Below are 26,800 nucleotides of genomic sequence, written 5' to 3' on the forward strand. Positions count from 1 at the left end.
CCTGCCAAAGAAGATCTTCAGCTCCCCTTGATATTGTGCAATTAACATTGGCTGTCCTGGCTCCCAGAGAGCCTCCTCTTTTCCTCTGACTTTGTGCTTTGGCTTTTCCCCCAGGAAAGGGTTAATTTACTCTGCCTTGGAAGGTGTTTAAAAAAGTACTTACCTGTTTATGAATTATTTGTTAACCTTTGTTTTATTCTTCTATTCTATCTTTTTCACCAAACTCGGTATTGCTCTAAATGTACCAATGATAAATCAATGTCCACAGTGTCCTAGCTGTCAAAGTCACATGAGGGTGTAGGACTTGTTTGTGTGCCATCCCCAATGTGTGTCAACTGATTTAGAGAAACTAAGGGTGTGTTTTTGAAGTATATTTATGTGTTACATGTTTTTCTCCCTTTCTGAAGAAGGCTTATATAACTGACTGTGAAATAAATTAATAATTGTTTTATCAAGAAACCTTGAGTGTAAGTGTTTATTTGGATAACTGTACTGTGAAACTCTCTGTCACAACATTACTGCTCACGTTGACCCCTCTTGAGATAAGCCTGGCTGCTCAGCCACACTACCAACCTGTGTAGTTCAGACTTATACCAAAGGTTGGGTCTCTATTGCCACGAGGTCAGGGTTATTTGTAGTGCACCCAAAGGGTACTGCATACAATCTTACCTAACAAGGAGCTATCAACAAATTGGGGCAGGTATAAACCTAAGACTGTTTTTGTACCTGTCTAAAACAGAACAGGGAAAGCAAAACCCAGTGTTACTCTTTATAAATGACTCAAGGTTATTCTAGATAGGTAAAAACGAATGCAGACTTATTCTGGACAGGCTAACAGCAAGTCATGGGAAGCAAGACCCAGTTTGGAAACATACACACTAATTTTCTTGAAAGAAATAGAAGTGAAGCCAACAGCATTACATTTGGGGAAGAGGCACAACCAATTCACAGGAGAGTAAAATTACCTCATATATACTTCTAAGAATGGCAGACCATTTCTCTAAGGTAAGTAAACCAACCTTATATATACTTTCTAGAAAGGTTAGAACATAATGTCTTATAATGTGAAGACAGTTTGAATCCTCTAATGAAAACTAGGTACGCTTTTGGCAGGAATAAAAGTGTTCGACAAATTACAACCTATGAGGGGGACAAGCAATGCCAAAGTCAATAGATTAGGAAGGGTGCCTTTAAGGAGCCAGGACAGCCAAAGTCAATTGGACAACATCAATAGTTCTGATGCACTTCTTCTTGGATCAAGTCTTTCACAAAGTCAGAGAGTTCAGGTAAATCATTAGAGGAACACAAGCTGTTAAACCGGTGCAAGTGGAGTTGAAATAAAATCCAAAAGGTAAGCTGGTGCACTTCTCAACTGAAATTCACAACGTGTGGCAATAAGGTAAGTACCCCAAGCCCGACAGTACCTCTGGGTTGAAGAAAGTGTTCCAGCTGGATTCCTCTTTGCTACAGCAAAGCAGACCCTTGCTCCTGCGCCTCAGTCGTAGGAACAAGAGGGAGGACTTCTGGCGGGCTCCTGCAGCAATACTCAGGAGAGGGCTTTGTCAGCTACAGATTTTCTTAGATTCAGCAGCTCTTTGTGGTTTCAGCACCTTTCAGACAGCACTGATGAAGAACGAATATGCTGGTCAGATTCTCGTCATCACAAAGGTCCAGTACTCTTGAGGGGACCTTTCGGACTTGAAACGTGTCTCTGGAGTTCCAGCAGGATGCCCACAAAGTTTCAGCGAGATCCGGAATTCGAATGACCGTGGACCCCCAGATGGCTTGAGGTCCCAGGGTATTGCAGCCCCGCAAGGTTGTAGAACAAGGAGGGATGGGTCAAAATGCAGGTCTGCTTGAGTCTAGTGGGTCTCACCAGGCTCTGGGTCGGGGTCATCCTTTTCGGGATCCCAGGTCGATTAGAAGGAAGGGCTACAGCAGGGTCAGGTTACACAGCAGGCTCTGGTTCCAGTGGTCGACTTGTCTTCAGCTTCCAGGTTTGGAAGATTTTAACAGGAACTACAGCAAAACTTCTGCATTATCTCCCTGCATTTTACAACAAGGGGCGGTCTGGTTATCCAATCAGAAAAGCCAGCTCCTCTCTGCCCCCACTGGGATTTGCCCCCATTCAGGAAAGGAGAAAGACAAAAAGCAGTGTAGTTTGACGCCTCCCTCGCGTCCTGTCTTCACAGACAGACCGGAGCCTGGGCGGGGAGTCCATGGGACTCCCGCGAAAGATAAAAATCACACAAAGGAATTTCTCACCCTGGATGTCAGCGGAAGGAAGAAGAAAGGACAAGAAACACTAAAGTGACGGAAAAAACAAGACAGGGGCCATTTTGGTAAAATGAGCACCCATGGGTGCCTTTACCGGAACTGTGCACACAGCCCGTGGTAAAGGAGCCCCAAATTCATAAAAGGTATCACTGCCACCAGCTATTAAAGGTAAGCTTGTCTCTGTAACATAATTGTTACAGTTTTAGTGTGGAAGGGGATACAATGCATCTCCCCCAGCACTCCACATAAGGTGGGGTGTGCTGGTTTCACCAAATAACATGTACAAGGGATACAAAGAACCTTTCTGCCCTTAGGAACTGTAGTTCTCTCAGGATTAGCCAGAGAAAGTTAAAAGGGGAGCCCCTAGGGAAACCCAGCAACAATAGGCTCTTGTGCCAGAAGTTGTCAAAGAGGATAACATTTAAAAGGCATTATGGAGAGTCTAAAAAATGACACCCATAAAAAGAGTAAATGACTGAGTGTGGAGAAAGGTTCCCACTCACTGAGGTATAAGGAAAAATAATCCACCAGTAAAGCAAAAAGTTCTGGGGTTGACACAGGTCAGGGAGATTTATCATTACTATGAACATCTTACCCAAAACTGATCTGTACTTGGTGAGAATCTCCTCAAAATATAGTGTTTAAATGTGGGCAAAAAAAGGAATCCCTAGACATCAGTAAAGTACATTAGAGAAATGTTCAGGGCCCACAATGCTTACACAGGAACAATCACAGTATTACCCATAACCTCTACTGCACAGTAAAACAGATAACACACAGGTGGACCAAATACGTAAGTAGCACCTAGAGGGAGTGTAATGGTTAAACAATGACCAGCGGGCCACCAAAAGCCATGATCTAAAGATGCATTATTCCAGACCTAAATAGTCTCATCAATGCGCTCCTAGAAATACCTGGAAACAAAATAACCATGGATAAAGAGTGTACAGCTATACACCTCTATGGACAGGAGTGCAGTGATTATAGTAAATTCTCTAATAATTCACAGGTTAATACAAAAATTCCAGGCTGCAGTGAGAAAATCCAGGGACCAAAGGAGGGCACACAAACATTGACCAGTCGGGCAAGTACCCTTTTTAGACACTTCAAATGAGTTAAAAAATGTGTAGAAATATTCCCCACAGGAGTAAAAGGGACAACATCCATAAGCAAACTGCAGTTATAGGTCAAAGCCAGGTAAGTACCATCTCTATCACTACAGGTGCATACAAAGCAGCATGGGACAAGAGAATCCCACAATTAGAATTATGTCCTAACTGTAAGCCTTTCAGTAAGACATTGTTAGGCAAGATTGTATGTAGTACCCTTTGGGTGCAATACAACAACTCTGACCTCCTGGCAATAGGGACCCAAATTTTGGAGTAAGTCTGTACTACACAGGTTGGTAGCGTGTTGAGCAGCCAGGCTTATCTCAAGAGGGGTCAATGTGAGCTGTAGGGGAGTTGCACAGAGATTCACAGTGACAAGTATTCAAATAAACTCTTAAACACAAGGTTTCTTGATTAAACAATTAGTAATTCATTTAACAGTCAGAGTAAGACTTCTTCAGGAGGGGGCAATATAATAGTAACACACAAATATACTCCAAAATACACACTCTTAATATTTCTAAATCAGTAAGTACCCTTTTGGGATGGCACACAGACACTTCCGGCACCCTCGGGTGACTTTAGTAACTAGGACACTGTGGACATTAATATACCACTGTTTACATTTAGAATCAGACTTAGGAGTATGTCAAAGAAAAAGGTTATTAGAACAGAACAGAAGATCACAAATATTCTGAAGCAGGTTAGTACTTTTGGAAACCCCCAATGCAAAGTTAGTTAACCCCTTCATGTAAGGAAGACAAAACACAATGTCAGAGGGAGAAAAGTCATTCAGGGAGCCAGGCTAGGCCAAAGTCAATTGGGCAAAAGTCTAGGTGAGCTGAAGCACTTCTTGCAGGCAAGTAAAAGTCTTGCACAATGTTTTAGAAGTCTTTGTAGAAAAGAAGAACTCAAAGCAGGGCCACAAGCTGATTAGGCTTATGAAGTAAAGAAGCTGTTAGCAACTCTACAGAGCAACCAAGACAAGTCTCAGTAGAGAACAATTAAGGTTACAACAAGAGGTAAGTTCTCTTAGACTGTACAGTACCTTTGGTTAGAAGAAAAGGGCTTTGGCTGGCTTCTGTTCCTGTGCAGCTCTGCAGATCCTGTGTTCCTGGGCCTCAGTCGTGGGGACAAGAGGGAGGACGTCCGGAGGACTCCTGCACTGCAATAGGAGTCGACAGAGGAGGACCAACTTCTATTCAGTGGCACTTTGCGGTTTCAGCTCCTCGCGTCTAAGCAAATAGCAACACAGCGGACTCTTGGCTGTTCGTAATGGTTTTTCCTTGCATCTGGTGTCCAGCCCTCTGTTAAGGTGGCTCAGGCTCGGTCAGTCCTGCTTCCTGGAAGTCCGGAGGATTTTCCTGGAGCTCTTGGCCAACTTAAAAGCAACGCACACGATCTGGTGTTCCTCTCCCTGGCTATTCGGTTCCAGCAGCAACTGCAGTGGAATTTCCACGAGCTCCGAGAGGCTGTTCAGGTGGCTTACTTTAGAGTTCATTGGTTCCACCAACTCAAGAGGAGAAGCCGTCCTTGCAGGGCTTCTCTAGCCAAAACGAAATTGGAGTTTCAGCACACCGGGCAAATTAACAGTCCAGGAGTTGCAGCAGGCATCTTCTTCAAGTTCTTCTTCCGATTCCTTCGTCCAGTGGTCGACTCGGCCTTCCAAGCCAAAAAGCCTCGCCTTTTATGCAGGTTTCTCCCATTCATTCCAGCCTAGCTGTCAGTCACCCAGCAAGGTGGCTGCCTTTGCAGGACAGCCAGCCGGCCAATCACCTAAGAGTGCATTCCTATCTCCTAGAAGACTAAGAACAGGGAGTTTCGGGCACCTCCTTCACTTGCTGCCCCCGCCAGACACCCTGGAGGCAGCGGCGAGCTTCACTCATGAATCCCACCAAACGCAAAATGAACAAAAGAACCAAACCTGGTTTGGCACGCAAAGTAAATCTCAAGAAGGACCTTTCCACAAAGAAATGGCGAAAAAAGAAGACCAGGGCCATTTTGACAAAAATGGCACCCTCGGGTGCTTTACTGCAGCTGCGAACGCAGCCCGCTGTAAATGCACACCACCGTATTTAAAAGTAAACTACTGCCACGAGCCATTCATCAAGGAAAGGGTAACATAAAAATGTTACATAAGAAGCTAGACAAAGGGGATACTAAGTAACCCCTCCAGCACCCTATTGTAAAGATAGTGTGTGCAGGGTCTTGAAAGTTTACAATGTAAGTAAAGTCAATTTCACTTCACTGCTCTTGAAAATAGTAGTTTATCCAAGAGAAGGTATTTAAACCTTGGGAAATCTAAATAGACTTCCCTGTGTCACTGCACTGAAGGTGCTGTGTGACCCAATGTAAAAGATGATGCCTATGGAGTTTGTCAGACTCCACAACCAAAAGAGAAACAGAGTTCAAATTACATTAACATTAAAAATACATGGGAGAGTGGGGAAAAGGGTCTCACTCCCTCAAGGTAAAAATATCAAAGTCCTAGAGTCCAGCAAATGACCTGGGGGCCTCTAAGGTAGAGAGGAATTAGCACATTTCTGAGAATTCTCCCTAACAGACATCAAACCTGAAAACGACTCCCCGTAATGTTAATGTTCTGGTCCTTGTGGCTAATTGACAATGCAAAGAGAGCAGACTGCATGTGTAGGGCTGTAAGCACATTCAGGCACACCATAGAAGAACTGCATGAGATGACAAATAGTCAAAATAAAAACTTTATAATGATCAAAAAGCAAAAACTTGGTAAAACAGGTCATCATATGAAACATTCAACATCAGATGTTTCTGGCAAACCAGGCCCTTTTTAGGTTTTATCCTTTTTGTACTATAGAAACACATGCATATGTGACAGTTTACTTGGCATATTTCAAACATTAGGGATATCAACTAGTTACTGAATTCTAACGAGATGCTCACCATTTTCTTGCTGTTTAGTGGAACAATCAACCCAGTTGTGCTGATTAGCTGCCCAAATCATTTCAAACTGATGAAACATTATTTTTAAATTCCATGTGTACGGAACAAATGAAAAAATGTCGGGAGCACTGTCACTTGACCAGTCTTGAATTAAATCTAAAACATAAATAATTTGTTAGAAAATCCTCATACTGCTACATGAAATACAAAATTCCTGAATCTACTCTATCAATAAACAGATGAAACAAACGTCTTCATATATGTCTGAGTATTAAACAGGGGACACATTTTGGTAAACTGTTTCAAAATATTCACAAGCAGTAAGACACATTTTCCAATGTTTATAAGACTTCAATAAAAAAATGCCTAGGCTTTATCATTAATACAAATACAATTGGGCCTCATGACGGGTCCGGCGGTAACTGTGCCGGAGCTACCGGCGGGATGCCGCCAGACCAATAATGAATTACCAGCACCTGACTTCCCAGTGCCACCGGGCTATTCCAAGTTCGGTGGCCGGGAAGTCAGGCGCCGCCAATTTTGTTAATCCCCATTCCCATAGCGTCCCATAGGACTCCATGGGATTGGGGACATGGAAGCACTGGCACCGTTGTTAACGGTGCTGGTGCTTCCGTGACGGCTTTACCTGCCGTCACCGCTGTGCCCAGCAGGGTCAGACCTGTCGGGCACAGCGGTTCCAGCTGGCAAGCCCATAGTTTGCTGGTGTGGAAACAACAGTGCCGGTAAACTTACCAGCCCAGTTGTTTCTGGACCGGCAAACTTAGAATGAGGATAACTTGAAGATCACACAGTCGATTTAGCCTCTCCCCCATCTTCCCACCCTCAAAGTAAATGGAGTTTTGACAAAATCTTGGTTAAATTAAAATTGCAGCTCCTGATCATTATCATTTTAACAGAAGACCAAATCAAACAATAGCACACATTTTTAATTACATGCAAGCAACATCAATTAATAAAAAACATGGAAACATTTAAATATATTATTGTTGCAGCACTGTAGGTATTGTAGTACCCAATTTGTTTAGCATGTTTGCCTTTTATAACCAAATAGAGATTTCTGTCTCAAATTCTACTGAACTATTTTCTAATGAATTTAAACTGTAATGAGGCATTCTCATTTCAAAGTATGGCCAAGTAATGAAGAAAATGTACTTCATGATATGAAGATAGTAGTAGTTCTTTGTAATAGAGTTTTACGCTCATCTTTCCCCATTTGCGTTAGATTAGTAGATTAGGGTTTACTAAATGAATACTTTCCTACAGTGTAAACATACACTCCTCTGTCTCAATTAATAAATAAATCAATTTCTAGTAAAATCTAGTTATTAATTTTAACCTTCAGTGTACTTTATTAATAATGTGATCTGAACGGCTTTGGAGTAGGACTTCCTCTCAAGTTGGACACCCTCACCTGCTCTCGAGGCCGAAACTATGCACCTGCGAAACATCAGATGTGGCAAAGGTAATCCTTGAATAGGGTGCTGTGACAGGCCCAGTTCAAAGCTGTAAAGAAACTGAGCATAAGGAAAATACGTCCAGTTTTCTAAAGCCCGCACAGAAAGGTTAGTGAAGTGAAATGCCCCAAGAATGGGTTTACTTGGAACAAAATGGAGGGTGTCGGATATCTCATGGAATGGAAATTTCTAGAAGCCCTGTCTGGACAATAACTGGGGATGGAGTAAGCTACGCATTAAGAAAAGCATTTCTGTTATCACTTTCAATCTATATTCAGTGTCAAGGTAACCGAAAGAAGGACATGCTCTGGAAAAGTAAAAAAAATAAATGTAATAAAATTAAAGGGTGGGCGCTCGAGAGCCCGAGCAAGATGGTGGGTCTGGTGTTAGATCTCTACAGAAGACGGGCGTATTAGCGCTAAATAAATTTTTTTAGCTTGCGTGGTTTTCATGGGGAATGCTGAAAATGGCAAACCCAAGATACAGGGAGCAGACCGGAGTCGTTACTGATCACCCAGCTGCTCGGCAAAACGGAAACGCAGCACCAACGCACTGAGAGGCGATGGCGGCTCGGATGTGGAATGCTGAGTAGGAGCATCAACGTCGGACGATCCAGAAGATGAAGCAGGTCTGACGGGTCCCCTCAACTCCGAACCGGAACGAGAAGTGGTGCGGAACCAAGAGCGGACAATCGACTGCGGGGGCGAGTAAGGCACATCCGCCCGCACATAGCGCTCCCGGCCAGCCCAAAAGCCTGCATATACGCAGCTACACGGGACGCATCAGGCTCCTTTCAACATTCCGCGCACCCCATTCCTAGAACGTGTAATCAACTGGAATGGTAAGGCACCCACGCCAGGGGAGGCAACAGGGCGGAACACCTCCTACCCCCCACTGCACCCACTGATCGGCGCATACAGCACCAAGCTGTCCAACAGAAGCTGCCTGGGAAGCCCAGGCGGGTGCCGGATATCGCAACAAGCCGCAGGTGCTCACAAAATGAGGTAACAAGGCCAGCCAAATTACCCCCCTGACAAAGGGCCCCTCTGGGAAGTAATTAACAGGGGCAGATTGGAAGAAACAGCAGGTCATCAATTTAAACCCAGTGAAGGAATGGCGGGCGAACGCGCCAGCGAAGGTGGCATGGCGGGCGCCGCCCCTTAGTGCACAGGCTTTTGTAGACACTAGTACATTCTCCCTCGGTTTCCTGCCTCCCCGGATCGTGGTTTTGTTGGAGAATCCGCATGCATCCTGCGCCACGGGCGTCATCGGCATCGCGGTCGGTTCCAAGCGTGGTCCAGGAGTTGAAGACTTGTTGATTTCGGGAGTTCCTTTCGCAGCGGGTTTCGGTTCCAGCCGGGCATACTTAAGGTACGTCGAAAAGTGGTATGGTTCGAGGGATGGTGGCCCGTGGTGGGAGGTTTTGCGGTCGCCGAATGGAAATATCGTGGGGGGTAGCATGGTCGTGAGGGGTGGGGTGTAGTGGCTCAGAAACAAGAGGTTGTGGGGGGAACGGTTAAGGATCGCCACATGTTTGAGAAGGGCGAAGGGGGGGGTTTTCTGGGTTGAGGGAAGGGTCAGAGTTAGGGATATTGCGCGTGCCTGCATGTTGGACATGGGGGCGAGCGGTTCTCGGGGCATTGGGATGGTCAATGGTGGTTTCCCAAGTCGCCATCGTGGGGGCGGCGGGCTTTTGAGGGCACCGGTGAGGAGAGAATCAGTGATCATGAATCACGGTTCACCGCTGGTTCTAGTACAGTTGGAGAGTTTGCATGGGGAGGCAAGGTGAGGCCGTGCCCACGTTCAGTGTTGAACGTGGCGGGTACAGGAGTAGAGCCAATGTCGAGGGGTGCGAGGTGTGTACTCGGCATGTTCCGGGGGTCGGCGGAAGTCAGGGGTGCCATGCGTGGCAGGGACTCGGGTATGATTTAACAGGAGCGATAATCAGAAGGAAACGGAGGGTGGTTTTCCAGTCGCCGCGCGCGGGCATACCGGCTGGATAGGGACAATGGTCCAAAAGGCGGGGTGAGAGAATGACGATTGGGGCCGAGTGCTAGGGTGCTCTTGTTGCAGTTGGGGCACAAACAAAGGGGTGCAAATGGCTGTTCGGGAATATAGATTTGTACACAGCAAGTGGGCGGTTTTGAATGATGCAGACACGGGGAGGGAGTTACCAGGGTGCCGCCATTATTGCGTGGTGGCGCGCGTTGTTGGTGCGTGACTCATCAGCGCGTGCTCGTGTGTTGGGGAGGTCTGCGGTCCGGAGATTTCTGTGGGTTTGATTTAGTAATGTTGGTCATATGGGGGTAAGGGGGGCAGGCGGCTTGTAGATATGCGGGTAGAAGCGCCCTTGCTTGAGATTGCGTTTGAATCGTTGTTGGGTTTGGGTATTGGCATTGTCTTTGAATTGTTGTTGGGTGTTGGTTTTGGCGTTGCCGGGGCGGCATGGAGAATGGCGGCTGAGGGCAGCACGCCATGCGAAAATAAGTAGTCATGGGCACACATTTAATTTGCAATAATAATATAAATAAGATTACAGGGGCATACCTTCTTGTTGTAATAATAGCATAAATAAGACAGAATAATGAAAGACCGTGATGGTGAGCGGCGAGACCGTTGGAGGTCGGGTGATCCAAGCTCTGGTTCACGGTAGTGGAGGGGGGGGGGTTCATTTATATAAAGCCAGCCCACGTGTAATATGGCCACCATGTGTTTGCCGGGTGACTGGCGCAGTTAGCTATGGGGGGAAAGGTGGTTTTTAGAAATGTAATGTAGATGCCGTGCGCGTGTGACATGGCCACCATGTGTTTGCCGGGTGACTGGCGCAGTTAGCTATGGGGGGAAAGGTGGTTTTAGAAATGCAATGTATATGCCCTGCGCGTGGGTTCACGGTAGTTGAGGGGGGGGAGGAGGGTTCGTTTATATAAAGCCAGCCACGGTAATATGGCCACCATGTGTTTGCCGGGTGACTGGCGCAGTTAGCTATGGGGGGGGAAGGTTGGTTTTAGAAATACAATATATATGCCTTGCGCGTGGGACATGGCCACCATGTGGATGCCGGGTGACTGGCGCAGTTAAGCTATGGGGGGAAATGTGGTTTTAGAAATGCAATGCATATGCCCTGCTTGATCGCGTTATATAATAGATGATAGCAACATGCTGTTGGGCACGACGGGAATAAGGCGCACTAGGTTCACCACTTTTATGGCTTGGGGGAGTTTCTACGACACGGGCTGGGACCTCGTAAGGGGGCACGCGAAAGGGTTTGCACGCACAAATGTAGCGCCAGGTGCAATACGTTATTCACAGTTGCAAGCACAGGGTCAGGGCGGGCGTCTGTGTGAGGTCCGCATGCAGGGTCAAGGGGGGCGGCGAAACATTGCGAGCACCAAAGTCATGTTCAAGCACGGGGTTAGGGGGGGCAAGAAGAAAGCGTGCAGTGCATTATGGGCAATGCAGCTCAAAAAGATAATATGGCGGGAAACATACAGACAGTGAGTTGGCGAGTAAGGGGCAGAGATGTTGTGGAAGGAGAGGCCTTCCGGGGCGTGTGTCCTACGAGTGTGCAGGCGCTATGCAAGGCCAGCCTCGCAGAGCAAACGAATACAGGGTGCGCGAAGGTTAGCTTTGCATTTTACAAAGGCTTCGCACGTGTCATTAAGAGGTGAATCATGTTTACAGCTGGGTTCGTGTCCTTGGGTGCCACAAGGTCCTGAAAAAACATGTTCATTTTCGGGGGAGCAAACGAGCCTAGCGCGACTTGGAGGCTTGTTTTCCTGTTTGAAATAAAGGACGGACAATGCTGGCACAAATCCAATGCGCTCGTAACTCGGAAATCATCAATTTTGCCGCCAGGGTCATACCGGCTGGGAGGGTTTTTGCGAGACGTCTGGCAGCGGCAACAGGAAGGCACGACAAAGGGTGGCACAAGATACGCCTTGGGGCGGGCTTGAGGGAGGATCTCAAGAGTATGGCGCACCTTTTTAAGAGAATTTAATAGGGTATGCCTGTGGCAGTCCCCTTGGACGGCGTGTGCAAAGTTACAGCAGTTCACCGACGCGGCAGGTCGGGTGGGATTTGGGGACATATTAGGAAAGGAATGGTGCAGGGCCGACTGGCCAAGGGATTGGGACAGGAAGGGGCTGTGCAAAAACATTACCATGCTGGAACTATTCCCGGTGGTGGCAGCAATACACAGAGGAGTAGCACGCACTTTATATGGGGTGGAAACACACCCAGAGCCAGTTGCACCAAGTTGTGCGAGCATGATGACACAGGGGACCTAGCGGCACCGGACTACTTGCTTTACTACTACGCGGCACAAGCCCAGTTTGCCAGATTCTGGTTCAAAGACACTGACAACATGCACATATCCACGCTGAGGAGTTGGCTGCGGCCCCAAATGACTTACGGGGTAGGCTATTTACAAAGGTCAAGGAAGAAAAGGTAGGTGCGGACCCTGTGTCAACCACGGTGCGAGCGTGGATGCAGATCCTAAAAAGTCTAATGCGACACGCCCTACTGGCCACACACCCAGTTATGGGCATACCACGATCTCGAACCAACCTTAGATCCCACCATACAGAACCGCTGGGACCCGGAACGTGGAGCCAGACTGGGGGACCTTTTCCCCGAAGGACAATTCATCACTATGTCAGAACTACAGGAGAGAACAGGTAAAGGCCTGATCCCAACATTGCAGTATCATCGACTGAGAGTGGCATGCAAAGCAATTTTGCTATCATTTCCGGCGGAACCCCCGGTACACAAATTCCTTGCAGATATATTCTTACAACGGAAGGGTTCAGAAGCAGCGTCTCCGAAATATACAATGCGAACCAAGTGGGAGGAAGATCTTAACATTCATATCAGTGAACAACAATGGACGCATTATTGTAGGTATACTAAAGCCATCTCCATCAACACGAACTTCCGTCTAATCCAATACAAAATCCTGAATCAATTGCACATCACCCCATGAAAAATGGCCAAATTTGATCCTACTAAACAACCAAGATGCCCCAAATGCGGGGCAATCGAAGCAGACGCAATCCACATGTGTTTAAACTGCCCTCCGATTCACCAGTTCTGGATAGATGTGGCGGAGAAGATAAGTGACATACTGAAGATCCACATACCGGCAACCCCACAAAAATACTTATTTGGAGACATCGGAAAGGTTTCAACTAAGACACGCAGACTGTTCGCAGTGGCAGGAGCGATAGCCAAGAAACTAATACTCCTGAACCGGAAATCTACCTCCTCCCGCACGCTCCAAACGTGGCTTAGACAGCTGGCCATCACGCAAGAAAGCGAGATGTAGTATGTACAAGGAGAACAACCACACTCCAGACCCAAGGACATATGGGCCCCACTGAGATCATATTTACAAGCTCAGACATCAAGCTCATACGAAGAAGACAACTAGATAGACTATTAGTGAATAACTGTGAATTTTCTTTATTAACAAAACTGTTTGTCAGTAATGTTCATCCAAATATCCAAAAGTACGAATATATTATGTCTGTTTATTGTCTAAATGCCATGTCAGAATTAAATAAAGGTTTTAAAAAAAGAAAACATCACCTCAACGTCACACAATATCCGCAACAGAGAAATTCAGTATACTATGATTCAGAGACTGTACTACACTCCCAGCAAATTATACCGCCTGGGCCTTGCTCGGTCCCCAGCATCTCAGACATACAGGAAAAGAGTCCACAGGATGATTTCTTGCATCCCCAATTTATCTATCCACTTGGCACCCGGACATAGGTTGTTCAGTACAGATGATGCAGAATGGCATATGGACCCTATAGTAAGGCAACTGACACACACAATCCTATTCTCAGCACACAAAACTATTAATCATGCAGTGGAAAACCAATAAAATCCCTACTAAACAAGCACGCTTAACGATGATATATAAGATTTGTTAGCTGGAATTCGACCTCTTGTTAGGGTCGTCCAAGCACACAATGTCAGGGAAATATTGGACACCTACAACACATAAAGCGGAACCCGATCAGGGCCCCATATACCACTCACATATTTGGCAGTGGTTCTATCGGCAGGGTTGCAAGCATAGTCAAACCTAATCATATCCAACATGAGCTCTCCCCATAACAAGATGCAGATAAATGGGAAATTAACAAACCTGTAGGCTCTACTGGACGGTCTTTAACCGAAAACAGTCAGCCAAACAATATTGTATTGTGTGTATATTATTTCTATTTTCATTATTTTCTTCATGGTTATAAATGTGCTTCCTCAGTTAATTATGGGTGGTGGTGGGAGTAGCTTTAGTAGTACTGTTAATATGGATGGCCGGGGAGGGAGGGAGGGAGGTGGGCAGAGGGAAGGGTGTGGTCTGCCAATACTTAGCCCGGTCCTTGTATCATGCTGACAGGCCATCTAAACTGTTAATTACATATACTGCAAATGCTTGATAAAAAGAAGTTTACCCAAAAAAATGTGATCTGTACATGCATGCAAATTAGAAAAGAAAAATAGCAGTACAGAGAATGGGGACTGGTGCCAGAGTTGGACAAATGACTGTGGCCCATGATGACATTATCTGGCGTCATTCGATATTACATACATCAATACTGGAGAAAAGGATCAGGTTAGGCTCAGGGGATAACAAAAAATTATTTCTCCAATTACTCAAGAGGTATGGGGGAAAAGGACCGTCCCTTAGCCCAGCATTAACTTAGGTATAGGTGAAATATGCATATAACGGGGATCAATGATATCTGTTCTACTTTTAGTGACTGAAATGAAATATGCCATTGCCCTTTTGTTTCTTTATGGCATGCTGTGTGTGTTTTGTGTTCCGTATAAGTACAAAATAGTTGTAATTGTACTGCTCGCTACATATTCTCTTGGTTTTCAACCTTTACTTAAAAGTCGATCAAGCTTTGGACTCAGCAGGTTTGGTATCCTACATGAGTGAAGTGACGCACAACACCCTGATTTTCGCCCTGCTACTTGAGTTGCACCTTAGTAATGACCTTTTAAATGTATGTTGGGGTACAGTAGGTAACTACATATTCTCTCTTGGAATATTACGAAGCTACATGGAATGATATATTGTATAAAAGAAAAACGATAAGCACAGCAAAGTGGAAAGCTCATTTTATACTGCTACAAGAAGCCCATTTAGGAAAGAGGAGTGGGAATATAGCAAGCAAAATCTACAATAAGAACATTTACAATTGTTATAGTTCCAGATCCAGGGGAGGACCAGTTTTACTCCACAGAGACTTGGCAGAGTAACAGAGATATTGAGCTGGATGCCAGGTTTATCATGATGGAGATTACAACTGAAGCATCCTCTATTATGGTAGGTAATGTTTAGGCACATAAATGAGATATAAAACCTTTGATGGTTTGCTGGATTTGTGTAGTGGTAAAATTGGGGGTAACTCAGTTACCTACATTTCACCACTTACCGCCATACTCGTAATGAGGCCCTATGTATTGTAAAAATAAATGGTTTATTTAAATACAAGTAGGCCCAGATAAATCTTGGGGGAAATAAGTACTATCACATTATATATAACCACAATTCTAAAAACACAACACTATGCTTGAAGGTACACCGACCAAAGCATATATCTTTATTTGGAATGCCTAACAGTAGTTCTAGGTGGGTCAATCCTTTTCATACACATTCAGTAAAGGTCACACCTCATCTTGGGGAGTAAAATCCAATGGTTGCTTCCAGATTACATTCAGTAATTCAAGGGTAGTAGACCCTACCAGTTGTACCGTGATGCTCAGCAGCAAATCACATAAGTCAACTGGACAATATACGTTTTGTGAATAGTGAAACACTTATTCTAGGTACAGTAAAAACCTATAGCTACTTTTGTGAAAACACACAGTTATACTAGGTGAGTAAAAACTAAGGATGTAATATTCAATTACAGGTGCTTTTTGAGATCAGTGAAACACAGGTTGAGATAAGCAGTAACTCTTGCAACTTATTTTAGGATGGCACACAGCTAGCTCAAGTTAAGTAAAACCCATATACTTTTTCAGGGATCTATCAGCAACTTGGGGCAGGTATAAACCTGAGACTGTTTTTTGTGGCTGTCTGAAACAGCACAGGGAAAGCAAAACCCAGTGTTACTCTATGACTCAAGGTTATTCTAGGTTGCTAAAACCTAATGCAGACTTATTCTGGTCAGGCTAACTGCAAGCCAGAGGAAGCAAGACCTAGTTGGGGAACAGTCATACTTTTGCAAGTAAGTAACTTCTAAACCCATTCTCGTTTCTAGGCAAAAGGCCCCATCCCTTAAAAGAATTTCCCTTATTCTTGAAGCATGAGTGTTGTCAGTGGCAGAAGGGGGGGGCACTAGGGCCTGGTGTCCAACAGTCAGTATCAGGATAGGTTCTTAAGTAGCAAAAGTCAGAGTTCCTAAGTAAGACTGTTCAAACAGGCAAGTATTTTACTTTAGTTTTAGTTGAGGGTCCAGGGGCTTCACAGAAGACCACCTAGGAGGATTCCAGCAGTGTGCCTGGGTGAACTGGACAAGAGGCCTCCCAATCACAGAAAACACCCCAAAACTACACATGTATCAAACGAGATTTAAGGTAAGTAAATACCCAAGCCAGCACTGTGCCTCAGCACAGAAGAAGATTTTGCATCAGGACGACTTCAGGATCTGCAGCCAAAAATCTGGTTGGTGAATTCCTCGTCATGGTGACTGGAAACAGGACCTTGGAAGGGACTTTGCAGCAGGGATCAACAGGGAAGGCTCTATGCAAGGTTTTCCTCGTGGCTGGATGCGGCTGTGGGGATTTGGCACCTTTTTCAAGAGCACAGAAGACGACATAATATCGCTGGTCGGATTCTCGTTGTTACAAAGCTCCAGCACTCTGGTGAAGGGACTTTTCGGACAGGATTCGTGCCTCTGGGGATCCAGCGGGAAGCTCATGTAGTTTCAGCGAGATTCAGAATTCGGAAGACCATGCAATGCATAAGGGCTCGAGGTCCGAGGGTATTGCAGCCCCGCAAGGTCGCAGCACGGCGTGGGATGGCTCAAAATGCAGGTCTTCTTGAGCCTAGTGGGTCTCACCAGGCTCTGGGTCGGGGTTGTCATTTTCGGAGTCCCCAGGTCGATTGGAAAGAAAGGCTACAGCAGGCTCAGGTTACACAGCAGGCTCTCCGGTTGCTGGCAATAATCTCAGCTGCTTTTCCTTTTTTTATTTTTTTATTATTTTATTCAAACAAAAACAATACAAACCACACACGCAGTGTATGCATCAACAATATAAATGTTCATTGAGTTATTCTGGTCACTGCTTTCCCTCCTCCCCCACCCTTACGAGCCTATTTGTTCCAAGCACTCTATCTGACTCACGTGATAGGGTTTCACACCCCATGGACCACGTCAGGTCTTGTGCCGTTCCAAACAGTTCCGCTATTAATGATCTCCGTGCCATCAAGCTTCCCGCCTCCTCTTCTCCCCCTACAGTGCTCGCCTCTTGCCATACCATGGTTTCTGCCTCTGCCCACTTCTGCAAATCCTTCCACCACAACTCCACCCGTGGTTTATGACATGTCTTCCATGCCATGGCAATCCTTTTTGCGAGCACATTTGCTAGATCTTTCAATTTGCTAACATGCTTAAGTTTCTGCGATCTGGGGAAACCCCCCCCCAGCAAGCAAGCCCAAGCTGTATTTACAATCATCCTGACCCCCTTGTCCTCGAGTTTTTGTGCTACTTCCCCCCAGAAGCGCTCAATTACTGGGCATGCCCAGAACATGTGCACCATGCCAGCCTTTTCTTCATCACATTTGGGACACGCTTGTCTCCCATCATCCTTGAACCTGGATATCCTTTCTGGTGTCATGTATGCTCTATGCATGATATATAGCTGTATCTGTTTCAGTCTTGCATTCCTTGACACCTTCTTGTGCACGTTCCCACATCCCAACCTTGAACATCACCATCTCATACAGTCTGGAAATCTCATGCCCCTTCTGTCATATCATATATCATGTCTATAATAGCATCTGGTTCTCCCTACAGTACCGTTTCAGGCCATGTTCTCCTGATTCTCTGGACCATCCTGTGATATGTAATATACTGGCCCGTGTGTAACCCAATCTCTTCCCCCAGCACTTCAAACTCTGTGATGGTCCCCTCCTGTCAAATATCCCCCATCGTCACCACCCCCACCGCCTCCCAGTGGTTCCTAAGTATCATCCTCAACTGCTCATCTCCCCCAGCCATTGCGACTAGTGTCACCTGCGGGGAGCATGTGTATGGGTTTTCCATCATCTGGCACGCTCGGCGCCACATCTCCCACCCAAGCTTCATCATTTTAGGACGCCCTTCCATTTCTGTCTTGGGCAGCCAGATCATTTCTTTCAGATAAAATGGGGCACAATCATGTCCAAACAACCTGGATTCGGTGGTCAGTTTGTCTGAGAGCCATTTAGCTATATATTGCAGTTGGCTCGCAACATAATATACCTCATAATTGGGCAATTTTATTCCCCCTTTTTCGTAAAAGTTCTGCAGCTTCCATAATGCCACTCTGTTCCGGGTACCATGCCAAAGGAAATCCCAACACATGCTATTCAGTTTGGTGAAAAATGTCTTGGGTATCAGATATGGAATATTTCCAAAATAGTGCAGGAGCCTGGGCAGGACCACGATCTTAAGCATCGTCCCCCGTCCCATCATTGCTAGGGGCAACTTCTCCCAGAATTTTGTGCACTTCTCAATTCTGTCAATGGCTCTTTCGGTATTGTATCTATGCTCCTCTTCCAACGGGTGGTACATGTCTATCCCAAGATACCTAAATGTGCTAACCGCCCATGGTATTTGTAGCACTGGTAACCTCCCCATAGGGATTCCCTTGTAACTACCTAGCCGGAATATACTAGATTTTTGGGGATTCACCGCTATGCCAGACAGCCCCGCATATTTATCCAGCACTTCTAGTATGTACTGGAGATTTTCCTCCGGATACCTCAGGTACAGCAGCAAGTCATCGGCATACAAAGAAATCAGGTGTCGTTCTCCACTCACCTCGATACCTATTTCGTCATATTGTTGCCTAAGGTATATCGCTAAGGGCTCCAAGGCTAGTATATAGAGCATTGGGGACCATGGGCACCCTTGTCTGGTGCCTCTTCTTAGTTGCCCATCTGTCAGATATCACCGATCCTGTTCTGACCCTAGCTAACGGTTCACTATATAACATCTTTACCCACCTTATGTATCCAGGCCCCATTCTGTAGCTCGCTAAGGCGGCAAGCAGCCATGGCCACTTGACTGAATCAAAGGCCTTGACCGCGTCTAAGGACACAATTGCCATTTCGCCCTCGTTCCTGCTCCCCAACTCAACCACCCAATGGAGTCGTCTGTGATTATGAGTTATATTTCTATTCGGGACATAGCCCGTCTGATCAGGGTGTATTAGTTTGCCAGTAACTCTGCGCAATCTGTTTGCCAGGACAGTCGTCAATATCTTGCTGTCCTGGTTCAACATTGACAGAGGTCTGTAGGAGCCACAACTATGCCCAGGCTTGTTGGGTTTGGGAAGCGGTATTATGATCGCCTCTCTGAGTGACTCCGGCAGCCGTCCAAACTCAAACGCTTCATTTAACATTTCTAGCATTGGGGGTGGCCATTCCTTGTAAAATTCACTCGGGAACCCGTCTGACCCTGGGGTCTTACTGGTGGGCAGCTGCCTCACCACTTCCTCCAGCTCCTCCAAGGTAATCGGTGCATCCAGCTCTTCTCTTTCCTCCACACTTATCCTAGGCAGTCCTATGTCCTCCAGTGTTTCCGTGATCTCCCCAAGACTACTACCCCCCTCATCCCCATATAGTACCTTATAATATTCTGCAACCTCCTAATTAACTCCTTCCTGGGTGTCAGCTACACTACCATCTTCTCCCGCAATCTTTCTACTTGTGGGTCTGGGAGTTTCGCTCTTATATAGCCACACCAGAAGCCTCCCCGTTTTATCCCCTCCTGCATGCTGTTTCTCTATGTATTTTTTATAGTTGAGGTTACATAATCTTCCCCATTGCTCCGCACATTTCTGCTGCAGTTTCAGTATCAGTTCCATGTCTGCACCTCCCTCCTTCAATGCCTTTTCCAGTTCCCTTTCCGTTTCATGTATATCAGCTAAAATCCCACCTTGTAGGTCTTTTTCGATTTTGCTATGGCTACCCCTCCCATCACCACCTTGAAATCCAGGGGATTCCCGCGAAAGATAAAAATCACACAAAGGAATTTCCCACCCTGGATGTCAGGGGAAGGAAGAAGGAAGGACAAGAAACACTAAATTGGTGAAATAACAGGACAGGGGCCATTTTGCTAAAATGAGCACCCATGGGTGCCTTTACTGCAGCTGTGAACACAGCCCACGGTAAAGGTGCACCGAATTAGTAAAAGATATCACTGCCAGCAGCCATTAAAGGCAAGCTTGACCCTGTACCAGAATTGTTACAGTTTTAGTGTAAAATGGGATACATTGTATCTCACCAGCACTCCCCATAAGGTGGGGTGTGCTGGTTTCACCAAATACAATGTAAAAGGGATCCAAAGATCCTTTCTACCCTTGGGAACTGTAGTTCTCTCAAGGTTAGGCAGTGAAAGTTAAAATGGGGGCCCATAGGGCAACTCAGCAACAACAGGCACATATTGCCAAAAAGTTGTCAAAGAGGATAACTTTTAAAATGCACTATGGAGAGTCTAAAACATGACACCCATAAAAAAAGTAAAAGGTTATGCGAGTGTGGAAAAAGGTTCCCACTCACAGAGGTATAAGCAAACAAAATCCACCAGTAAAGCAAAAAAGTTCTGGGGTTGACACAGGTCAGGAAGATTTACCATTACTATGAAAATCTTATCCAACACATTTTAGCATCTATTGGATGGATGAAACAGCAAGTAAACTATGGTAATTGGCCATTATGCATATTGAGGACTTGAAAACACATGCCTAACTCAGTGTTGCATGGGGGCTGTTTTTATCTGCTTGCTACGAAAGGCAATTTAGTATTAGAAAGTAGCAAACTATTTTCTTTTAAAGGCATTGCCAAACCTAGTGGTTTGGCATACGTTATTTTCAAGTGCTCCATCTCCCCCACTACTCATCTTTCAATCTGCAACAGGAGTGTTTTTATTTATATATTACAGTGGCCTACTGCCTACTTGTGAAACATGGAGTGAACTCTCTGTACTGAGAAAAAGTACACAGAAGCAAGTCTCAGGAAAAGTACCTGTAAAGAAGTTTTTTTGGGCAAAGATGAAGTGGTATGTTGCTTTGTAGACTTCAAGCTCACACTGCCACGTTTGAGGCATGTTCCAAATCCGGGGGTAGCTTGAATTTACCTGGAACTGTTAAGAAAGAAGTGTCAGTGATGACCCAGGGAATCAACGCAAAACATTTCTAAAACATTACAAGGTTTAATATTCGGTCATTTCATGTGGCGTGTTGAGGCACAGAACAGGCCTGCTCTGTGTCTAACATGTGTTTATTTCAAACTGTAGCACAAGGTGAAAGGAAAGGAAACATTTACATCAATTAACCTAAGCTTTCATGTTCCCAACAAAAGTAGTTGAACCCCCTTTACAATTGTAATGCGTCCATGGTCTTGTTGAGATTGTTTTCAATTGCCTGAATACTGAAAGATGAAACCTTCCAAACAGTCCATGGATTTTCTATCAGTTATGTTCACTGAAACATGGCACTGCAGTTTATTACATTTGCATATATAATGCCATTTTGTAAGGTGCACACGTGTGTTTGAGATTTCAATGATATTCAATGAATTCATGAAAGCCATGTGTGGGTCAATTTTCTAATTTGACTCTTACGGACTACGAATATTAAATCACTGGAAGGTTACTTGATGTTGTTCAAGAAAACAAAGCATGTAAGAACTTGAAACACCTAAACTACTGTCCATAAAAACGGCAGAGAAAGAAAAACAAATGAAAATGCACAGAGGTATGTTATGGTCTGGCAATTTGCCACTTGGTAGCCACAAACTAGGGTGACTGTTAATTCACCATGAATGAGGCCAAACTATTAAAGCTGAGTTGTCAGACAATACAAATGATTAGAAAAATAAATGTCTTAATGCCTTGTGAGCTACAATGGACTGAACAATAATGAAAAAATCTGGCAGACTCAAAATTTTAGGACATTGTCTCTGCTGAAGTGAATATACAAGGGTTACAACTATGCAAAGCTACACTCAGAAATGGGGGATGATTTTTTGTAATATCTACTGGAATCCCTCAAGCATGGTGCTCCGTGTATTCCTGGATGTGTTAGCCAAGGCTTTAGGAGACATGAAGTTAGCATTTCCAGGGGCTGACATAATCCTGGGGGGAGATTTAAACACACAATGTATTGATCTCCTAAGAAACCAGAGAATACCAATGGGAAAAAGAACCATTAAAAATGGTCACCTGTGGGTTGAGTCGTTAAATGATTGGGGTCTGAAAATGTCAAATGGGAGTCTGCCAGGTGACATCCCAGCTAATCCGACTAGGATTCAGGGCACATCTGCCTCAATATTGGACTATCTCTTCTTGTCTGGTGGTCTTTTTGAACACAAAGTAAATCTAAACATAAAAGAAGGGGGTGGTAGTGACCATCTCGGGTTGGAACTCTTTTTCCCAGAAATTACATCAGAAATGTTGCCACGTAATCCCCAGAGGTTAGTAGCCTGGAAAGGTAAAGTTTGCCTACTTAAATATAAAGCAGGGGGAGCCTACCTGAATTAAAGGCTGTCAGCCTTATCAGAAGACGTGCAAAAGGAGAACTGCTCTCCCTCAGGCTTTATTACATTTATTCGGCAAACTTGTCCCCCAAAGCCTAATGGGGGTGTGCCCAAACAAGCCCACCGGCACGTTTACGATGAGGAAACTATGGCAAAGAAAAAAGATCTTAATAGAAGGTTGAGGCTCATAAAAAAAGATTAATCTTTTGCCAAAATTGAACAAGGGGTGCAAATAAGATTGCTAAAAAAATGCAAACAGTGGTCAGTGGCACAGAATGTAAAAAGGTTCCAACAGGATGGGGAGCATATCCTAGAGGTTCTGGGCAAGAGGGACGCAAAGGGGTTCTGGGATACCATGCACAAGATGGAGGGGGAGAAAGCACCTCAACTTTGTAATCTGGTACCCAAGAGTGATTGGATTAAATATTACAACACTAAGGCTGAATGGCGGCTCGATTTCAATGCCTCGGATATCGAAGATCTTATTATGAAGGCCTCATCCTCGAAAGCGGCAGGGCCGAATGGCTTGACTTATCAAGCCCTGAAGGGTAGTCCGGCTCTATGGGCAAAATTGCTTAATTGGCACTTTAGGGAAATCCTGACGAAGAAACAACTGCTGTCATCTGGGCGTACCACTACAGTTATCCCACTATTCAAGGGGGGGCGATAGTGAGGAAGCGAAAAACTATCGCCCCATCGCCCTGTTGGATATTGACAGCAAGATTTTTATGAAAATCCTGCTGGGGGAACTGGAAGCATGGGAAAAAAAAAGTTGGAATGCTGTCCAAGTGTCAAACAGGGTTCAGGAGGGGACTCTCAACGGCAGTGAATGGCATGGTACTAAATCTCGAGTGAAAAAACACAGGCAAAGGGGGGAGAACAACTGTACGGTGGCTTGGGTTGATTTCTCAAGGGCCTTCGACCAAGTGGACAGGGGAAGGCTCTGGTTGAAATTAAGAGCAAAAGGCATACCAGAGGGGCTCCTGGCGATGCTCATTGAATTCCATAAGGAAAACGACATTAGAGTGAGACTAGATGCTTAGGGTCATCTGTCAGAACCCGCGAGAGTAAACTGGGGGGTGAGAAAGTGGTGTCTCGGGGCCCTGCTATTTTTCAATTTGTATACATCTGACATGGGGGACTTTCTAGCACCCTCGGCGTTGGTCCTTCCTTAAATGGAAAGAAAATACACTGGCTGGCCTACGCCGAATATGTGGCGGTTCTGGACAAAACGGCCATCGGCCTGCAACGTCTACTTAATGGCATTCACAATTATGCAGTGGAAAATGGGCTTTCTTTAAACCCAAACAAATCAAAAAGGTGTTGGCTTTCAGGCAAAAGAACAAAACAATTGTTTTCCCCAGGTGGTCAATGGGGGGAGGTGATTACAAGGGTGGAGGACTTGGTCTATCTGGGCTACAAAATGTATGCCACTCCAGCAATTTGTAAGGTAGAGTTAGATCTTGAGGCAAAAATAAAACCACTAGTAGCCCAGATGAAAAGAATTCTCTGGAAATATGGTAAAGTCTCAATCATACCAGTCCTCACGTTTTACCAGGCTAAAGTCATCCCTGTTCTATTATATGGTCTGGAAGCCAAACCCCAGCTATGGAGCACGTCTTGGCAAAAATGGGAAGGTCTCTTATGGAAGCATGCCCTGGGTCTACCAATGAGTCTATCCATGGACAACTTCAGATTCGAACTGGGTCTTAGATCACTAAAATCTCAAGCGGGGTGGAAACTAATGGTATTGCATCATCGTATCAGGACAACCCAAGACCACTCATTATATGCAAACATGAGGAAACATCTGGAGGCAGGTAACTCTCAACATTTGGGTAGGCTAGACTTCCTGGCCGGGGAGCACGGACATAGATTCAAAATTGCTGGAGGAAAACCCAACAAAGGGCAAAAGAAATGGGAGGAAATGGACCGGATCAAGACACATTTCTGAGACTAAGATTAAACATACTACACACTGGGGAAATCCTAGCGAGAAGAGGAATGGGGCCTTAGCTTTGAATCTGTGTCAGTCTGGTGCTGAGCCAGAAAATAAATCAATCAAACATCTGATGATGGAGTGTGAGGGCACGAGAAACTCCAGACACCAGTTCTTCAGCAGGTTCATTTTTGAATCAACGCATTGGGTACACAACCATTTTTGGGAAAGCCTGATTGATGGTCAATCCCAACAAAAGACGATCGCTGTAGTTAAGATGGTGGAGGACTGTAAGTTAGAACTGTAAAATCTATGCAAATGTCTGTTTGGGGATCTGGAGAGAAAAAAGAAAATCCTTGCCCCCTAGTAGTATCAAAGCGTGGTTTATTTGATTTCCTGCTGAAGTTTCTTCTATTTCCCCTCTTTTCCCTCTTTTTTTTGTTTGTTTTTTTCCTTCAAATACTGTTCAAATATTGTTTTATTTCTTTTGGATTTGCTTCTAATTTTTTTTAAGTAGTTGATTTTAATTTCAGCTTAAATATTTTGTATGCCAGTGAATATTTTGTGCGTTTGTAAAAGGTTATACTTTGTAACCATATACAATAAAATAAAAAGAAATGTTTTCAGAAAGGAAATCACTGAAGGGCCACAAGCTGAGAGGCTTGTGAGGGGGCAAAGCTGCAAGCAACTCTGCAAGGGTCAAGACAAGTCTCAACTGAGAGCTAGTAAGACTACACAATAAGAGGTAAGTCCCCTTAGTTTTACAGTACCTTTAGTTTGAAGAAAACTGGATCCAGCTGGCTTCTGTTCCTGTGTAGGTCTGCAGATCTTGTGTTCCTGGGCCTCCGTCGTGAGGACAAGAGGGAGGACGTCTGGGGACTACTGCACTACGAATGGAAAGTCGGCGCCAGCTATGGGCAAACTTCAGATCAGCAGCACTTCGTGGTTTCAGCTACTCGCGTCTCCTGCAAATAGCACCACTGCAGTTCTTATAATGGACTTTCCTCGCATCTGGGGTCAAGCACTCTTGAGGTGGCTCAGGCTAGGTCAGTCCTGCTTCATGGGAGTCCGGAGGATCTTCCTGGAGCTTGGGTCTGACTTAAAAATGATGCACTCCATCTGGTGTTCCTCTCCCTGGCAATCGGTTCCTGCAGCAGCAATGGAAGTACAGCCAGCTCCGAGAGGATGTCCAGGCGAGCTCGCTTTGGGGTTGATTGGTCCCAACAACCCAAGGGGAGAATTTGTCTGTTGCAGGGCTTCTCTAGTCGAGGCAAATTCGGAGCTTCAGCACAGCAGCAGGGCTTCGCCGGGCAAACCAACGGTCCAGGAGTTGCAGAAGGCGTCTCTTCCAATTTCTTCTTCAGATTACTTCGTCCAGTGGTCGACTCTGCCTTCCAAGCCAAAAACCTAGCCTTTTATGCAGGTTTCTCCCATTCATTCGCAGCCTAGCTGTCACTCACACAGCGGGGTGGCTGTCCTCTGAGGACAGCCTGCCGGGCCAGTCAAATTTGGGTGCATTCCTGAAACCAAGAGGATTAGGCACAGTGACTTTCGGGCACCTCCCTGACTTCCTGCCCCTGCCAGACATGCTGGAGTCAGAGGCGGGTTCACCAGTGAATCCCGCCAAAGGCAAAACGAACAAAGGGACCAAACCTGGTTTGGCACGCAGAGTCAATCTCTTTCCAACAAGAAATGACTGAAAAAGAAGGCCGGGGACATTTTGACAAAATGGGAACCCATGGGTGCTTTACTGCAGCGGCAATTGCAGCTTGTGGTAGGAAAAAGTGCACCACTGCCACCAGCCATTAATTGTAGAAAGGTTAACATAAAAATGTTACATAAGTAACTGGACAAAGGAGATACTAAGTAACCCCTCCAGCACCCTAGTGTAAGATAGTGTGTGCTGGGTCCAGAAAATTACAAAATGTAAGTAAAGTCAATTTCACTTCACTGCTCTTGGAAACAGTAGTTTCACCAAGAGAAGTTATTTAAACCTTTGGGAAATCTAAGAGACTTCCATGTGTCACTGCACTGAAGGTGCTGTGTGACACAATGTAAAGATGATGCCTATGGAGTTTGTCAGACTCCAAAGTCAAAAGCAACACAGAGTTTAAATCACAGAAAAATAAATGAGTGGGAAAAAGGTGTCACTCTCTCCAAGTTAGAAATGAAAAGTCCTAAAGTCCAGCAAAACATGCTGGGGGTCTCCAAGGTAAAAGGGAATAAGCACATTTCTGAGAATTCTCCCTAACAATTGTCTTCCCACTTTGTTATAATACATTCCATGTTCACACTTTCTTGATTTCAC

The 26,800-nt window shown here is 45.2% G+C and overlaps 1 protein-coding gene across 11 annotated transcripts in view; it reads right to left on the minus strand.

Annotated features, from left to right (window-relative positions):
* Positions 1–26,800, minus strand: part of BLTP1 (bridge-like lipid transfer protein family member 1) — a 2,946,455-nt gene that overhangs the window by 2,561,174 nt on the left and 358,481 nt on the right. For all 11 annotated transcript variants that reach the window (XM_069631149.1, XM_069631145.1, XM_069631146.1 and 8 more), the window contains exons 14-15: positions 21,042–21,159; positions 6,309–6,464 (exon numbers count right to left, since the gene is read on the minus strand). In XM_069631149.1, coding sequence (XP_069487250.1) covers positions 6,309–6,464; positions 21,042–21,159 — 274 coding nt within the window. The remainder of the gene's footprint in view (positions 1–6,308; positions 6,465–21,041; positions 21,160–26,800) is intronic.

This window comes from Ambystoma mexicanum, chromosome 6q, assembly GCF_040938575.1.
Source record: "Ambystoma mexicanum isolate Mex_15411 chromosome 6q, UKY_AmexF1_1, whole genome shotgun sequence".
Lineage (NCBI taxonomy): Eukaryota > Metazoa > Chordata > Amphibia > Caudata > Ambystomatidae > Ambystoma > Ambystoma mexicanum.